Raw genomic sequence first — 18,429 nt, 5'->3', positions numbered from 1 at the left:
ACCAGCCTGTGTAATAATGTCTGCCAACACCACCATTAGCTAAAGTGCAACTTTATGTGCCTGTCTTGTTACATTTTATTTATTTCAACAGTGGAAATGCCAGTTCAGAATATCAACAATGTGGAAAAAGATAGATCGCTACTTACCATAAACATGATATGTGAAGTTGCAGTCAGGCACAATTAAAGGACACTTACACATTAGCTTTCAGCCACAGCCTTCAACAGGAAAGGAGCCACACATACCATTCATTCACACAAGCAAGCACACGACTGCCAACCTCTGCAGCTTGGGTCAGCTGCCGGAGTTGTTGGTCACGTGTGCTTGAGGTGCTGATGGATGACGTTTGGTCTGTGGAGTGCTCAACTGCCTGGTCATCAGCGCCCGTACAAAGTCCCAATTTTTACCCAGTCCAACTTCTACACAGTCCAATTTCTACACGGTCACTGCCTCGAATGATGATGATGACAATGAAATGATGAGGACAACACAAACACCGTACTCAGGCAGAGAAAATCCCCAACCCAGAAGGGAATTTAACCCGGGACTGCGTGATCCAGAGGCAGCAACGCTCGCCACTAGACCATGAGCTGTGGACTGCTTGAGGTGCGCCTGCTTGTGTGAATGAATGGTGTATGTTCCTCTTTTTCTGATGAAGGCTGTGGCCAAAAGCCAATGTGCAAGTGTCTCTTAATTGTGCCTGTCTGCAACTTAATGTGTCATCTTTATATTAAGCAGCAATATATCTTTTCCTAAATTGTTGATTTTATTTATTTATTTATTTAATATGGTCAGATCTATTGATAATAGTTTATCATTAACAACTGAATAATCAAAACGGTTAAAGTAAATTTTTTTTAAACCATTTTTTAAAAATTACATATCTATTCAACTCACTTTCTTTCATTGCACGTACAGATGAGCACTAGCGACAATAAAATACCGAACTGTCTTTTTATCGAAAATCACAATTAGTGTCACTGACAATGGTTTGTTAGAAGGCAAAATTTTAACAGAAATCTACAACATTTTCCTCTTACAGATGTTCCAATCAGCTGCACAATTTCTTCACTATACTGGAAGTGGTTGTCTTCACTTACATCATTGTTTAAAGGCAACAGAAAAGAACTTCATTGCTGATTCAGGGAAACTGTTCTATATAGATGGTACATAAACCATATTCCAGTGTGAGAGCAAGATATGGGCATTACCATGTAGTCACATATATAAATTCCGTTTCATTTTGCGGTGTTTGTTGCCAATGAAAATGTATATAAATCATTCAAGGTTTATAAAGTGTCTACTCCTTAGGTTTCAACAGTTAAAAAGTGTACACCTGAAACCAAATGTCCAACAAAAGATGGAAACATCAAGAAAGTGTACTACCTGGTATTGGACAATTGATGATTAAAGGTTCAGGTCAGAGACGCATCAGAGAGAAAGACTGTGGAATATTTCACATCAAGAATCAATAGAAAGTTTTGTACATGAAAATGGAACATTTTCTGAATGTGAAAATGAATTTGTCAGCTTTTGTTTGAATTCTTTGAAGAAGAATCCAAATACATTTGTGTGGTTTCACTCCACTGCTTCAAGCTTTGACTTCTCTCTAGAAGAATCCTAATACTCTTGTGCACAGATTTGCTATGTGATTGAGATGTATCAACCCATTACTTCAAGCTGGAAACAAAACAGCAATCAAAGCAGTGGCTGGATACTGTCAGTCCTACACCTAAAAAGTCAGTTTTTTCTGCAAGTCCTCTGGACCACACAGACAAAGAATTATGTGAGAAGGTGTCTGACTGGAGAGAAAAAAAATCATCTTTCAACAGCACACTGCAGCTACCCACACAAGTGCTTTGGTAATGAGAAAATTGTGGGATCTGTAGTACAAATTGTTAGAAATCCAGTCTCTTCACTGTAATTGGCACCCTCTCACTTTTCCTCATAAATATAAGAAAACCAATGGCTGGAAAATATTTTGCATCCAGTGAAAAGGATTTGGCTGCTGTGCATGGATATTTTATAAAACTTTCAGGATTACACTTGTGATGGAAAGATAATGGGCAAAGTGATGCACTGAGGTAAAAGTGGACTACATCACGACATCTGTGTGCTTTTGACTTTTTTCGTAGACAGAGAGAGAGAGTATATTTCACTGCCAGGCTGAGAATCTGTTCCTTGCCATCATATAATTGCAAAGTACATATTACAGTGTAATTCAGTTCACTGTAATAAATAGTGCTAGACCTTTAATACTGTTGCAACAGAAAACACAATGCATTGATAAAAGAAATAAATTCCTGAAATGAACTTTTACAAATAATACAATCTAGAGGACTTAATATATTTTTATTTATTACGTTACTGACATGTTTCAGCTACTGATGTCATCAGATACAAACTTAGAGCTTATGAAACAAAGTTTAGTGTCAGTTGCAATAGAATCTATCCTGTGCTTCGGCATAGGTTTTATTGCAACTGCAAACTCTAAGGTTTGATCTGACGCTGGAAGTACTCAAAACATTTCAATAATGTAATAAATAAAAAACACATTGAGTGTTACAGACAGTATCAATCACACAAGTAATTAACAACCGAAAGGTGACATCTCCTAACTTATGGAAGACAGAGAATGTAATCATTAGCTATGACAAAAATCTTGGAAAGTCTATGACAATACTTCATTTCAAGCTTTGGAAACATGTCAATACATGTGCTTTGACTGAGATGTTTTCCTTTCCTTCATTTCATCTTCTGTTTTATTGTCTCTCCCCGATTTTTCACAAAAATAACTTTTTTTTAGAAGCTTCAGAGTCACTACTCACGTCAAAGTTTCTCTTTCAATCTTGCTCTGACTCTCAGGGTCCTTAGCTTGTATAAACAAGCTATGAATAATTATTTCTTGGGAGGACCTCTATAAGTGAATATTTATGAAAAACATAGGGCTAGCAAAGTCCTCATGGCATGTTTAAAAGACTCTTCTGAAATCATGACCAATATTCTCTTACTATTCTATCATGCTCCCCTGTAGACTCTCAAACATTGAAAAAGGTGTTATTTATCAGCTTCCCCCTCCCCTCCCCCCACCCTCCCACAAAAAGTGGGTCACTTGAATTCTTGAATTTAGAACCAGTGGTGAAATGGTTATTGCATCTGTTATCAGTGCACAGTTGCTGAACCACTTCAAGCATCACAAATGCACACATAGAGAGAAAGTGAGAGAACTGATGCTTTATTTTGATGCACTTAATTTTTTTACTTGATTTCTTTAGCCTTCAGTGCCATGGACTTACATGTTTAAATTATATACTGATTCTGTGAGAATCTGAGATAATGAGAAACTTTGCTTAATGTATTGGGAGGACTCAGATGGGAAGCACAATTTACATACATCTGTGTTTAGGCCCTAATTCAGCACAATTTCAATTTTTATGTAAAATCAATGCAGCATATACTCTACAGAGAGTAAATCATTATTGGTTAGTATTTATTTGATTAAATGGCAGTTGGTGTTTCTCTTTCCTTGAAGTCTTTCTGATGTTGTCATGGCCAAGCCATGTGCAGGCTTAATCTAAGCTTAACCATTGATACTGACTGTATTGCATATTATGAGGTACAATGTCATGCATAAAAGTAAATCTCCATTTGGCCTATTGCTATTTCTATGAACAATTTTACATTACACTTTGATCAGGCATATATAGGTATATATTTAAAGCATTCCATTTCAGTTTTTTGTTTCCTACTGCATTTATTGCTTTTATCTAATCCTGTATACGTGCTTCTTTATTCTGCTGTCTCAACAGCAGCCACTAACAATTTCAATTGTATGTATTTCATTTGTATGTCTCTATTTATTTGCCCTCTTTCCTAGCAGATCAAACCTATTCATTTCCATCTGTTGGAGGATCAATCTTAGCACACACATTTTCTAATTAGCAAGACAACAATGGATAAGAAATGTGTATTTCAACATTCCAATGGATGGAAAAATTGCATTGGAGCAATGAATCACTACATAGAAATAAGGAAAGTTGTGGGACATGTCAAAAATAGAATAAATCGATGCTGACTACCCATAAGTCTTGTTAGTGGTAGACTGGTTTCACTGGTGACGATAATAATATGGAAATCAAACAAAGAAATTTACTTACTGTCTACGCCTTTCAACATCAAAATAAAACATTTTTTACCATTCCAAGGGGATATATTTAGGCCCTTTTCATTGCAGATCACAACAACACTTCCCAAACTGAAATTTAGCCAGATACACAACTGTGCTACACACCTTGAATTACACAGCCTGAAATGAAACTACATTACTACTGGATGTTATGCAAACCAGTAAATTTCAGGAATTCTTTTTTTTTTTTGCCATACCAATATTGACTTGAATGGCAATTCTCAAAAATTTCCAATTCCAAAATTTCTTGGAATGCCCTATATTCAATGGATTGGTTCATATTGTATAAAGCAGCAGTGGGCATTGAAGCATAACTCCAACAATGACCAAAATAGCAACAAAGTGGCATCACTTCTTACCCAACATTGTTGGGAGCAGTGAATGAACATTGAAAAATAAAAGCTGGGTTCAGTACCAAAAGGAAGACATTTATAAAGTGCATTACAAAAATATGAACATGTGTATTTAGCATACATGAAACACACCGATCACTGATGCTACAAATAACCTGATAACAACAGAGGCAAATGTAACAATGAAATGTTGAAGGCAATGTTGAGAAATGGATTTTTTTTCTTCTGTTCACTATGACATAAGAACATATAATGCAATAATCTATTCGTTGACAAGGAAACATTTATAAAATAATGTCCTTCACTTAAATAGATTATCACTGAAATGTTATGAGTTTACTAATGCCATGTCAGCAATTGCTGTTAATTACTTACGTAGAAACACCTGCAGATGAACTCATCTTACTTCTACAAAATTTATGAGAAACATCTCATCTGACAAAAAGTTATTTGCCTTGAAATATCAAGACACACCAGATGAAAGAAGAGAGATAGGAATGGAAGTAATATCAAAAATTTACATTGAAACCATAAAGCCAAGTCAAACATTTGCAGAGTCCTCCCTAAATGCCATTCATTACATCCAATTGGAAGAAAACAATAATATACATAAAGTAATCAAATGGATGTACCTTCACATATTGAAATCATTTCAAAGATGTTTCAGAGATAATTCTTAACATACATGTCAGAATAAGTGAGAAACCACTGCTACTGACCACTACTGAAATATACTCATGCTGTTTTGCTGAAATTTCTTCATTTATGAAATATGAAGATTTATAATCTTCAAGAATCAAAGCAATTTTTTGTTGTACTATCATGTTAAATTATTTCAGAAAATTGTAATACACTAATTTGGATGTCATTTTTCTAACTGTCCATTCTATCTGTCCATTCCATTCCACATTTTCGATAACATATCACTTAGGATTAGTGGAAGTAATATCAGCATATTATTTCATTTTTGTAAATATATAATATTGACAATTTTCTTTTTGTGACATGTTTTACTGTACTAGTCACTGATGTACAAACATCACTGTGGCAAGACATATCACAAAGTTTGAGCAAGAAATAATATATTAAGAAGACTGGCTAATAGCAGATGGGAAGCTGAACCAAACAGGCAACTCAAATGAAACACACCAACTAATGACCAGCTGTATGAAACTTATGTAGCTCGATAAACTATACAGACCACTAACTCACAAAGCAATGGTCACAAGCACCTTAGGAAGCATAAACATACTTTCAATTAAGATCACACCTGGAAAAATCCCATGCAAGATTCTTGAACAAAGACCTTATCAGGCCTCGTCCACTGCAGGAAACATCCAGCAGTGAGAACTTGAGATGGAAGATTTGGAAGAACTTCAGCTGCATCAGAATCAGTGTAGCACCACGGAACGCAACCTCATCCTGTAAGGCCTTATACAGGATTATCACAATATATGTGATCATAGCAAACATCACAATATGGGACACCTCCAAACATGTCCTAATTGACCCAGTAAATGTTCCCTCGATGAATTGTACCAGGAAGTACAGAAATACTGAAAGTGGCCTATTTTGGGCAGAAGAATTTTGATTTCTGGACACAAACATTATGAAGGATCTACTCCCTATGGATCTAATGAAATAAAAGCTTATTTATCTACATACTATCTATCCCTTGGAATATGCGCTCTTCCAAGTAGTCAACCACAATTGGTGAGAGGAATAGCCAAACCAAGGATCTGACAGCTAATGGCAAGTAGCATCCTGGGAATACAATTTGTTTATCTAGGTACTGTGCTTCATAAACAAGTGTGGTGCAGTGATATAACATACATGAAACCATTATTTGTGGAAGCACCAAGCACGTTTCTAGTACTACTAATGTATATTACATAACAGTGTATCATGAATCACAGCTTTCTCAGTAAAGTGGTAATTTTCTGTAATGCTGGAACAATTCTCACAATGTCACCAAACATACTTGGAGCAAAGAGCAACATGTGATCCTACAGGTTACCAGTTATTCCCATATATTCAGAGTTTGAGCCTTATAGAGCTTGTTTGTAAAAGTTAATTTTTAAAATCACATCAACAAATGCCCCAATGGTCTTCCTGCTTGCAGCAAAAATGACAATGGTTTGTTGTGTAAATTACTATGGTGGAGCAGTTAGCCATAAAGTTGAAAATGTGGGAATGGGTACATAATGGAAAGAAACTATATATTGAGTGTTTAGCTGTCAAAGTTAAAGAGTCCCCAAGAGGCAGCAGTGCAACAATTAATTTTATCTTGTGGTGCTACAAAATGGCATCTCTGCATATAATTATAAGCACAATAAATGCAAATGTTAACAGAACCATTAATAAACAACTTTTTATTAAAAAGTAACTTCTCAAATGAAGTGTAAGATTAGCTGAATCAGAGAGCCAATGCTCTCACATAATTCTTTTAGTGGTGGGTGTTTCACTGCTATGCAAACTGCTCGAGGGAAATGTGATAAGAGTAGAACAGATATGTAAATCCTTTCTGTAGTGGTATGACACAGGGCACATGTGAAAGCCTGAATGTAAGCATCACAATAAAATGACACTGCATGGGAGTCTCAGAGGCATTTAAATAAGAAAATGCCCGTAAAGAAAAGAGCCCCAAGATGAAAACAGCAGTAACTAAAATGATGTGCCAGGACGCAGCACCCTTTGAATCGACAGACAATTTTTCTAGATCCTCGCTAGCAACAACTGATTGGCATCCAAAGTAATGCAGACTCACACTTACTACCTATAGTAAGTAGGAGACCCTCATTATGACAAGCACACCTTGAATTATAAATTACTACAACAGTGGGAAAACTGCAAGAATGTAAAAAATATTTTGTTGTCATAGTTACCGGCTTAGGCAGTGAAAATTTGGCTCCTGTATATTTCCATAATGTAAGTAATCAGCATTTCTAAACAGTCACACTATTTATGAGACTCAACTAATGGGATTCACATAACTGGCCAATTTATAGTTTTCAAATACTTTATTAAGTTACTTTACTTTTACTTTCTTTCACAGGCTATTTAAAAACCACCAATTTGAAAAGACACGTGGCAAACTTGACATAGGTACACAGTGCCTATTGTAGCTCCTCACTCACAGACAAGTTCCATACTTCCAGCCAAATCTTCACTTGAGGGTACAATTAGGGCATCATATAGGCAACTATTACTCAGTCACCTGTCACACACACACACACACACACACACACACACACACACACACACACACACACACACACACACACTCTTCTCATTCCACAATGTCTGCTTGTCTCTGTGTATGTGCGGATGGATATGTGTGTGTGTGCGAGTGTATACCTGTCCTTTTTTCCCCCTAAGGTAAGTCTTTCCACTCCCAGGATTGGAATGACTCCTTACCCTCTCCCTTAAAACTCACATCCTTTCGTCTTTCCCTCTCCTTCCCTCTTTCCTGATGAAGCAACTGTTTGTTGCAAAAGCTTGAATTTTGTGTGTATGTTTGTGTTAGTTTGTGTATCTATCGACCTGCCAGCACTTTTGTTTGGTATATAGTAGCTTCAGGATTTGGTATTTGAGATGTAACAGTCAATGCTTCCACAACATGAATCCTAATGTTTGATTATAAAAATGTTGATAATAAATGTGGATACAGCCTCATTCTCTAAAACCAAATCAGAAGAATTATTTACAGTATTTGTTTTACATTACAGTACTATTTTCCTCTGGCACTATACCATAGAGTGAAGATGATTTTAAAGTTTTTGGTATGAGTTGTAGGTGACTCTATAGTTTATTTGCAGATGTATCATGTAAAACAGCTTGCCTAAAATACACATACAACAAAATGTTTTGTTCTGTTCTAAGGATTACATTCCCATACTTCACACATTCTTACATGTCATTAGATTTTTACATTGCCTAAAACATTGCCAATTTTAACTTAACTGTGTAGGATGAGGTTTTATACTTCAGGTAAAGAAACACTCTACTGTTCCAAAAACAAAGAATACAATAAAAGCTTACGTGGTGGAGGTGTATTGGACACATCAGGTGGGGGCGGCAGGTACGCATTTTCTGGTTTCGCCACGAGCAGCACCACTCTGTCTTGTGTGGCCTTCAGAGTTGCGACAGCCTCTTCGTGGGTGACATTTTCCAGATTTTTTTCTCCGTGCTGAAATATAATATTCATTTAGCAGGCTAGTCAAAAGCTCTTAGAAAGAAAGTAAATACAAATGACTAATGTAAAATAAAAATTCCACATTTTTTTTAGAAAATGAATTTGTTATTGCATCCAAAGCAATATTTGTGGTGAACAATTTACATGTACAAATTCTGACCCTAAAATAAAATAATAGTATAATGATCATGCAGTCAAAAGCTCAGTTACTACATATAAGTAACATACTTTTTTATACTATAGAAAAAAGGGATTACATACTTTGTTTTAATTTTTTTAACAGAACACATTAGGGAGCATTTGTAACTGTATCATAGTAATGTATATAAAATAATGTAAAACTTCTGTATTTCTCATAAAAATATTTTAATTGTAAATCTTGAAATGTCTCCTGTACAGCAAATCAAATGATTTGAAAACTGTAGGTAGTAAATCCAGTTTCACAATAACAATCATGCAGCATACATCAGCGTCCTAGACACAATAAATATAAATATCACTCCTGCAAGGAACATAGCTTGTTGCTTTCCTTCTCAAAAGTGAATGAGAAACATCAGCACAAACAATTGTGAAATACAGCAAGACTTTGAGACATTCATGTGAACATCAATACAAACAAACATTTTGAAATAGACATGAACAGCTACAAAAATATTATAGGTCCCACTCCTTAAATAAACAAAATACTGTAAATGATAGGAATCAGTGAAATAGTTACATGTATGTGCATTACAGCTTGCAAAACTTAATATACGACACAATCAAATTTAGTAGCTATTGTAAAATTCAATGGTAGAATTCTTACAAAATTTAACTCGTCTTGAAAAGAGGACTAAAAAAAAATTGGCGACTGAGTCATTTCATAATATTCTTCACCGGAATCCTTAGCAACATCTTTGGAAGAGGAAATAGGAAACACTGAAAGACTAGTTATATGTTTTATAAATGAAAAACACAAAATGATTTACACTCACAATTCATTCTTCTACCAATGAGTGATGGAATAATCAGCTACATAATAATTACTGATTCATCTGCAGTTGTTCAGTTTCAGTGAAAGCACTTCAAGTATGTGCAGAAATCCTAATGACACAACAGCACTGTTACTGTGAGACATGACAAAATTTACTGTTAACGTGAGTGCCAAACAAATGGAAACCATTCAGTCAGAGAAAGAGGAATGGAAAGTTATTTTTAGAGGGGAGTGGAAGTCAGCACTTACAAAGTGATATCATGATGAGGTATTTTGAAAACGCAACTGCTTCTTGTAATGCGAAGATTTTTAGGCTGTTTGACTAGTGAGTTAGAGTAGTAAGGATCCAAAGCAGAGAGAAATGAACGTGGTGTTACACTATTGCTGAAATGGCTATAGGGAATAACCTATGGTTTGAAATATTCCCCACCCATCCCTAGATTCCACATCAAGTGACATTTTTCTATTTCTTAATCTCAAAAAATGATTTGGAAGGAAGGAATATTCTTGGAATTAAGATGTTACCCGTGCTGTACACACATACATGCAGTATTTGAAGCAAACTGATTTGCTGTACAAATAAAAAACATTCATTGTAATCTCACTAGAACCAAATGCACTGAGGTCAACAGAGCTGTACTTCATCATCAGACACTTAAGGCAATGCCTTGTTGATGTAGCCATCCTTCTCTGCCCCTCACCATCTGTGCCATTTGGTTGTAGTTGTACCAGTTTGTTCCACTAATAACACTTTGTGTTATCAATGTTCTGGGTCTGCATTTAGGTTTATCCCTCAGTACTTTTTCTACTAAGTTGTTTTTATGAAGCTGTTTTGTCAAATTATGTGGCCAGTTATTTTAGTTTTCCTCCTCTGTATCACGTTAATCAATGTCCTTCTGTCTTTAATTTATTTTAACATTTGTTCGTTAGATTTTCTATCAGTTCAGGGTGTTTTGTGGCTCTTCTCTATACCCACATATCTACTGCTTCTAACTTTTCTTTTCTTGTTTCCTCAGAGTAAAACCTTCACAACAATGCTCCAAATAAATGTTTTTATGATTTTCTTTCTTGTTTCTACATTAAACTGCTTGCTTATTAATAAATGGCGTCAATTCCTGAAAGTTTGTTTAGTCATTGCAAATCTTTTAACACCTATTATATTCGTGTTGTCATCTGTTAATATACTTCCTAAGTAGCAAAATTCATTTACTTGCATTAGTATTGCATTTCCTATGTCAACCCCCTCAATGCCAAAGGGGGAGGGGGGTACCTTGTGCACATCTTTTTAAAATATTGTGATCCAGCCAGTTACTTAATATATTAAATTTTCGGAAAAAATATTAACTGTTTCTAATATTTTCTTCTGCCTGATTCCATAAATATTTTAATTTTTTCAGTTAAACTTAACCCAAAAATTTAAATCTCAGTAGTAGATATTGTTTTCACCAATGACTATCATATTCAATGCCATCATGTTCAGGACCTTACTTACACATCAATATCTCTTTAAAATTATTTTGTAAGTAAAACTCAACTACACTCAATAAAATTTGCATTTTTCAGTTTTTTAGGCTGGGCTTAAAATACCCTCCCCTTGGTAGTACACATTACTGAAAATGTGTTGATGTGGCTAAGAATGTGCTAAAGGATATTTTCATGTTCAAGACCCCACTAACACAGCAGTACCTCTTCAAAAAGTATGTTCGTAATATAAGTCAACAACCATTAACGAATGTTTTGAGCGGGCATAAGGCCTCCCACCCCCTCCCTCGCTCTCTTTGTAATGTTCTTTAAGCAAAATGCGTTGGTATTGCTAGAGTTAATGTGTGCCCATAATTGTCTTTTCAATTATCTATCACCATTATTCTGAAGCGCTATGTGGAGAATTAAACTTACTTTCTGCAGAAAACAAAATGTTTTCACTACGTTTTTTTTTACCATTTCAAGTTCGTGAATCGTGAAACGTAATAGGTCGGCCATAATTCTTTGTTATAAACTCCACATATAGGGCCAAGAAATGTCTACTTTCTTCAGCGCTGCAAATGTCCCGTCATATCCTCGGCAATAACGAAACCGGCACAGAGAGACGGGGTGCGTCGCTTTGAGTAAACAAAGAGGCAATGCCGGGAAACCGTGTCTGCGGAGGCTGCTGTTGCTGGGGTGCATGAGAGCCGTCAGGCTGGAGGGCGTCGGGAAAAACGAGAGATACAGAGCGAGAACGAGAAGCAGCGGCCGTGGATAAATGATGATGGCAGGGACAGGCCAAAATGGCGCGTCTGATTCCATTTCTCTCCGCGCTGACCGTTACGCGATACATCACAGACGTCACGGCGGTTCTCAAAACCCACCCACAGACACTAGATGGCCGGAGTTATAGTTTCCGGGCGGAATCGTGGGCGGAGCAAACCCGGAGATACAAGGAGCTCCGCAGGCAGATCGATGGCTCCACAGTTCGTAAAGTATTTGGCAACTTTTGAAGGAAACAAACTAAATAGTGCTTGACGGCATTACTGGGAATGGAACGTGGCTGGATGCTCGGACATTAGCATTTGGCGGCAAATGCCGCCGCATAAGATCAGGTAGGCATAACAGGTTTGGCTGCGCATGTGCAGTCAAATGGGAACGTGCGGTTGACGTAACTAGTGCTGTTCTTGAACACGGCTTGAACTGCTCGAGTAATTTATGTCACAGCTCGGGAAATCTCGAGTTTCCGATCGCCCGGCGGTCTAGCGACTTCTGACGATACTGTCTCCACTACTGTAATATACTTCCGAATCGCAATTTGGTTCGGTGCTATGCAGTAAACAGTGTATACGAGTTCAATAGGATAACAATTTTAACTATGAAACACGTACTGCTGCATATTCTAGGATGCACGTCATGTTTTAAAAACAAAAAATAAATAAAGATCGCAATCAGCACAGCTGTGGCAATTAGTTTATACGAACATAAGGTAAGCAGAAGAATATGAAAGGGAGATCAACTGTTGCCGAACATCTTTTAATAGACAACCACCCATATGATGTAGAGTATGAAGTTTTATGAACTGCTAAGAAACGCAGGAGGATAACTGTATTGGAAATACTTAAACTCAAGAAACATATGACACACAATGCCAAGTTATCATTAAATGACAAAACTTAATTTCCTTTTTCCCTTGCGCTGAATTCAGCTTTAGTTACACAAATATTAGCTTGCAATATTGTAAATTCAACTTCATTTTTATCTCTTGTTATTTTTAGCGACGCACACGTAAAAAAACTCTATTTTTCATTTTTAGTTATTGTAAATATTTCTGAGAGGTAAAAATATAATACTTTCCTTTCTAAACACTTTACATGTCATCATTGTATTTAAATTTAATGTTTTTTTCTGGAAACAATATAGCCGTTAAACTTCTTATTAAAGTTAGCGATGATGGTTAAATTTAAAATGTACAGCTAATGCAATTGAAAGTGGAGGGAGGGGGGAGGGAGAAAGAAAATGAAAGAGTAGGAACTGATGACATCAACCGCATCGGGAATACATGCGGAATGAGCGGCGGCGAGTGAAAATGTGTGCCGCATCGGGGCTTGAACCGGGGATCTCCTGGTTATTAGGCAATTGTGCTAACCACTGCGTCATCCGGACATTGTTTCTCGAAAATGTGCGGACTATCTCGGCCGCTCTCCAGCTGACTCATAGTCGCACCTAATGCAACCTATCCACAGTTCCCCGTCCATGCCCTCATTGCTCGCTAATTTTAGATTCCCGCTGGAGGTCCAAACAACAGACAGTATGCATTCATATGTGATTCATCTCGATGGGCAATGAATCAACAGTCTTCAGCGCAGATTCACCTTTCGTTCGACTTTCAGCGGGAATCTAGAATTAGCGAGCAAGGAACGCAAGGACAGGGAATGCGGATAGGTGGCGTTAGGTGGGAATGTGAGTGTGCCGAGACAATCCGCACATTTACAATAAACACTGTGCCCGGGTAGCTCAGTAGTTAACGCAAGTGCCTAGTAACGAGTAGATCCCGGGTTCGAGTCCCAGTCCAGCGCACATTTTCACTCACTGCTGCTGATTCCACTCAAAGACCCGCTTCAGATGATACATTAGTTCCTTCCCCTACCCTTCTTTTCCTTTCTCCACCCTACAACCTCAATTACATAATATGTATCACAGCTGCCGATTCCGGGTGGTGAGCCACTGTGGCCGAGCGGTTCTAGGTGCTTCAGTCTGGAACCGCGCGGCTGCTACGGTCGCAGGTTCGAATCCTTCCTCGGGCATGGATGTGTGTGATGTCCTTAGGTTAGTTAGGTGTAAGTAGTTCTAAGTCTAGGGGACTGATGACTCAGATGTTAAGTCCCATAGTGCTCAGAGCCATTTGAACCTTTTGATTCCGCGTGGTGTCTGTTCTTTCGGACATGTCTGAAGGAACAGATAACACGCATTCATACAAATGGTTCAAATGGCTCTAAGCACTATGGGACTTAACATCTGAGGCCATTGGTCCCCTTGACTTAGAACTACTTAAACCTAACTAACCTAAGGACATCACACACATCCAAGCCCGAGGCAGGATTCGAACCTGCGACCGTAGCGGTCGCGCGGTTCCAGACTGAAGCGCCTAGAACCGCTCGCCCACTCCGGCTGGCAGCTTCATGGTCTCCCTAGTACTAACGCCTCTAGCCAAAAGACCTCTTCCCCCACAAAACTTCCGGTTCTCGTACACGTTTACCACTTCGGCTATCCAAGCATGCCTCCAGGACCGACCAAATCTTCCGTATGTCGCAGAGTTGTAACCATCAATAGTGTAGCCCGCCTGGTTTGCTGTGCGGTCTAACGCACGGCTTTCCGGATTGGGAAGGAGCGCCTGGTCCCCAGCACGAATGCGCCCGGAGGACTTGTGTTGAGGTCCGGTAAGCCGGCCAGTCTGTGGATGTTTTTTAGGCGGTTTTCCACCTGCCTCGGCGAATGCGGGCTGGTTCACCTTATTCCGTCTCGGCTACAATATGTCGGCGATTGCTGCGCAAACAAGTTCTCCACGTACGCGTTCACCACCATTACTCTACCACGCAAACATTGGGGTTACACTCGTCTGGTGTGTGACGTTCCCTTGTTGGGGGGGGGGGGGGGGGAGGGGGGGGTCCACCGGGGGCCAAACACACGATTCCCTGAAAGAGTGGTTCGGTGTGGAGCGGCAGAGAGGTGAAGTGGACTGCGGTAGTCGCCGTGGGGTTGTGGACCACTGCAGCCGCGGCGGGGAAGGAGCCTCTCCGTCGTTTCTGGGCCGCCGGTTAACATACAATACAATACTATACAATCAATAGTGTATCATGCATGCCTCGACGGGCTAAAATGACGATAAAATATTTCTCTCCCCCCGTGCCGGAGTCACGAGACGTGCGAGCGTATGGGTTGTGGACTCAGTGACATATGAAACTTTGGGTCGGTCCTGGAGGTCTGGTCGGATAGTGGAAGTCATTAAGGCGATCGCTCGCGATAAGCGGGAAATCCGGTTTTGAGTACCAATGCGGCACAAATTTACATCAGGCACAAACAGCTGACGTCAATCCGGATTCGTAAAATGCAGATCAGTTTTGTAATATCTTTGAACGTCGCACGTCATTTTATCTGTTTCAGTTGTCAGCTAACGGTGGACTAAGAAGCGGAAGGTCGTTTCGTGACCAAATACACATTTTGCAGAACATCAGGAAAGTGTTTTCTATTTAGTATCCTTAGCGACGTATCGCTATGCGTTACACAGTAATACCCCTTTGTAATCGCTATATTCACTCCGAATTGCCTTGTTCATTGTATATAACTTTACAATACTCTCCGCAGTGTACAACCAGATAGGTGTGCACGTAATCAGGCCAGGCACAGGCAAAGAGATCCACGTCTCCAATACGAGCGCGCCTAATGTAACACCAATTTGCCGGTTGATGACAGCTTTACGCTAGGAGAAGTTTTAATACTCGGCCTGCACGATATGAAGTCGGCCATGCATTTCGTTGACACGCAGCGCAGGCTGCAGCATACCCGAGGGGATTTTACGTACGCAGCTCTTCCGCCCGTATTCGCGACCGGCGCTCGGACATCTCGTTTTACGAGATACACCAGCACCGCCGGCCGCTTTTACTGCTGCGGGCCAAATATTACTGGCCGCTGGTTCCGGCTGTATGCCAGGGGTCATTGTTTAGTATTCAGCTGACGAGGGCAGCTTCCTCAGCTCACTAGGTCCAGCATACCCTCTTCCACACTCACCCGAAGGAAGGATCTCCTACTCTACTCACAAATCGGCAGTTGATAGAATAATATGTTGATTTTAGCTGATGAGAGAGTCCGGTAAAAAGCAATCCATTTTACTTTAATTACGGCACTTCTTTAGGGGTAACGCCACTGCAGAATTTTCAAACAATCATATTTTATTGGCTTAAAAGATGGTTTGAACCTTCTAAAATATGAAGCAAGAGGTATAATCTTTGAAAAAATTTGTTCTATGAAATTCCGAGGTGCTCCTCTAGCGCCTCGGACGACACGAAACGGCCTACCTGCGTCAACTCGACACCCAGTGCTTGGGTATACACTACTGGCCATTAAAATTGCTACACCGAGAAGAAATGCAGATGATAAACGGGTATTCATTGGACAAATATATTATACTAGAACTGACATGTAATTACATTTTCACGCAATTTGGGTGCATATATCCTGAGAAATCAGTACCCAGAACAACCACCTCTGGCCGTAATAACGGCCTTGATACGCCTGGACATTGAGTCGCATAGAGCTTGGATGGCGTGTACAGGTACAGCTGCCCATGCAGCTCAAACAGGCTACCACAGTTCATGAAGAGTAGTGATTGGCGTATTGTGACGAGCTAGTTGCTCGGCCACCATTGACCACACGTTTTCAATTGGTGAGGGATCTGGAGAATGTGCTGGCCAGGGCAGCAGTCGAACATTTTCTGTATCCAGAAATGCCCACACAGGACCTGCAACATGCGGTCGTGCATTATCCTGCTGAAATGTAGGGTTTCGCAGGGATCGAATGAAGGGTAGACCCACGGGTCGTAACACATCTGAAATGTACTGCCCACTGTTCAAAGTGCCGTCAATGCGAAGCAGTGATACGCCAGTATGGAGATGACGAATACACGCTTCCAATGTCACCAAACACGGATGCGACCATCATGATGCTGTAAACAGAACCTGGATTCATCCGAAAAAATGACGTTTTTCCATTCGTGCACCCAGGTTCGACGTCGAGTACTCCATCGCAGGCGCTCCTTGTGTGTGATGCAGCGTCAAGGGTAGCCGCAGCCATGGTCTCTGAGCTGATAGTCCATGCTGCTGCAAGCGTCGTCGAACTGTTCCTGCAGATGGTTGTCGTCTTGCAAACGTTCCCATCTGTTGACTCAGGGATTGAGACGTGGCTGCACGATCCGTTACAGCCATGCGGATAAGATTCCTGTCATCTCGACTGCTAGTGATACGAGGCCGTTGGGATCCAGCACGGCGTTCCGTATTACCCTCCTGAACCCACCAATTTCATATTCTGCTAACAGTCATTGGATCTCGACCAACGCGAGCAGCAATGTCGCGATACGATAAACCGCAATCGGGATAAGCATTTCTCCTCCTTACACGAGGCATCACAACAACGTTTCACCAGGCAACGCCGGTCACCTGCTGTTTGTGTATGAGAAATCGATTGGAAACTTTCCTCGTGTCAGCACGTTGTAGGTGTCGCCACCGACGCCAACCTTGTGTGAATGCTCTGAAAACTAATCATTTGCATATCACAGCATCTTCTTCCTGTCGGTTAAATTTCGCGTTTGTAGCACGTCTTCTTCGTGGTGTAGCAATTTTTATGGCCAGTAGTGTAGTTAGAAGCATTTCAAAACAATAACACGTTAGCTTGGCACCAGCAAGTGTCAGTACGTGTAGGAAATAAAAAATCTTTGAATCTTGATTTCGTGTGCAGTACTGAAGTTTGATGGTTTGTTATCTTATACGAGAGTTGAAACTTAAATAGCGGCAACTATTTATTCACAACCGATACAAAAGAGTTACATGTTTTCACCTGTTACTGTCCTTCAAAGTAGTCACCAGCGTTGTGCAGAACCCATTGCCAGCGATGTGGAAGGCGTAGTATACCGTTAGCAGAGTCTGTTCTGTTGATGGTGCGAATGGAGCGGCCTACTGCCTGTCGAATCTCTGGAACAGTTCTGAAGCGAATGCCACGAAGTGGTTCCTTCATCTTCGGAATCAAATCAAAGTCACAAGGACTCAAGTCCGTGGAGTATGTTGGATGGTACAGTACTTCCCAGTCCCATCGACCGAACAGAGAGCCACAGCTTGCGCTGTATGCGCCCGCGCATTGTCGTACAAAATGATGGATGGATTGCGCAGAAAGTGTCGCCGCTTCTTTCGCAAAGCTGATCGCAGGTGATGCTCCAAAAAGCGAACAGTAATACTGTGCATTGACGGTCTGCCGTGGAGGAACGTAATGCGTTAGGATAACACCATCACAGTCGTACACGAGAATCACCATAGCTTTAGACCGCTCCATTCGCACCATCAACAGAACAGGCTCTGCTAACGGTATGTTACGCCTTCCACATCGCTGGCAACAGGTTCAACACAACGCTGGTGACTACTTTGAAGGACATTAACAGGTGCAAACATGCAACTCTTTTGTATTGGTTATGAATAAATACTTGCCGCTATTT

General features: G+C 39.9%; 1 protein-coding gene across 3 annotated transcripts in view; it reads right to left on the bottom strand.

Annotated features, from left to right (window-relative positions):
* Positions 1–18,429, bottom strand: part of LOC126456947 (disks large 1 tumor suppressor protein) — a 908,459-nt gene that overhangs the window by 524,753 nt on the left and 365,277 nt on the right. For all 3 annotated transcript variants that reach the window (XM_050092881.1, XM_050092883.1, XM_050092882.1), the window contains one exon: positions 8,581–8,728. In XM_050092881.1, the coding sequence (XP_049948838.1) occupies positions 8,581–8,728 (148 nt within the window). The remainder of the gene's footprint in view (positions 1–8,580; positions 8,729–18,429) is intronic.

The sequence above is a fragment of the Schistocerca serialis genome, chromosome 2, assembly GCF_023864345.2.
Source record: "Schistocerca serialis cubense isolate TAMUIC-IGC-003099 chromosome 2, iqSchSeri2.2, whole genome shotgun sequence".
Taxonomy (NCBI): Eukaryota; Metazoa; Arthropoda; class Insecta; order Orthoptera; family Acrididae; genus Schistocerca; species Schistocerca serialis.
The sequence above is the reverse complement of the archived record's forward strand: the minus strand, read 5'-3'. Positions and strand labels throughout refer to the sequence as shown.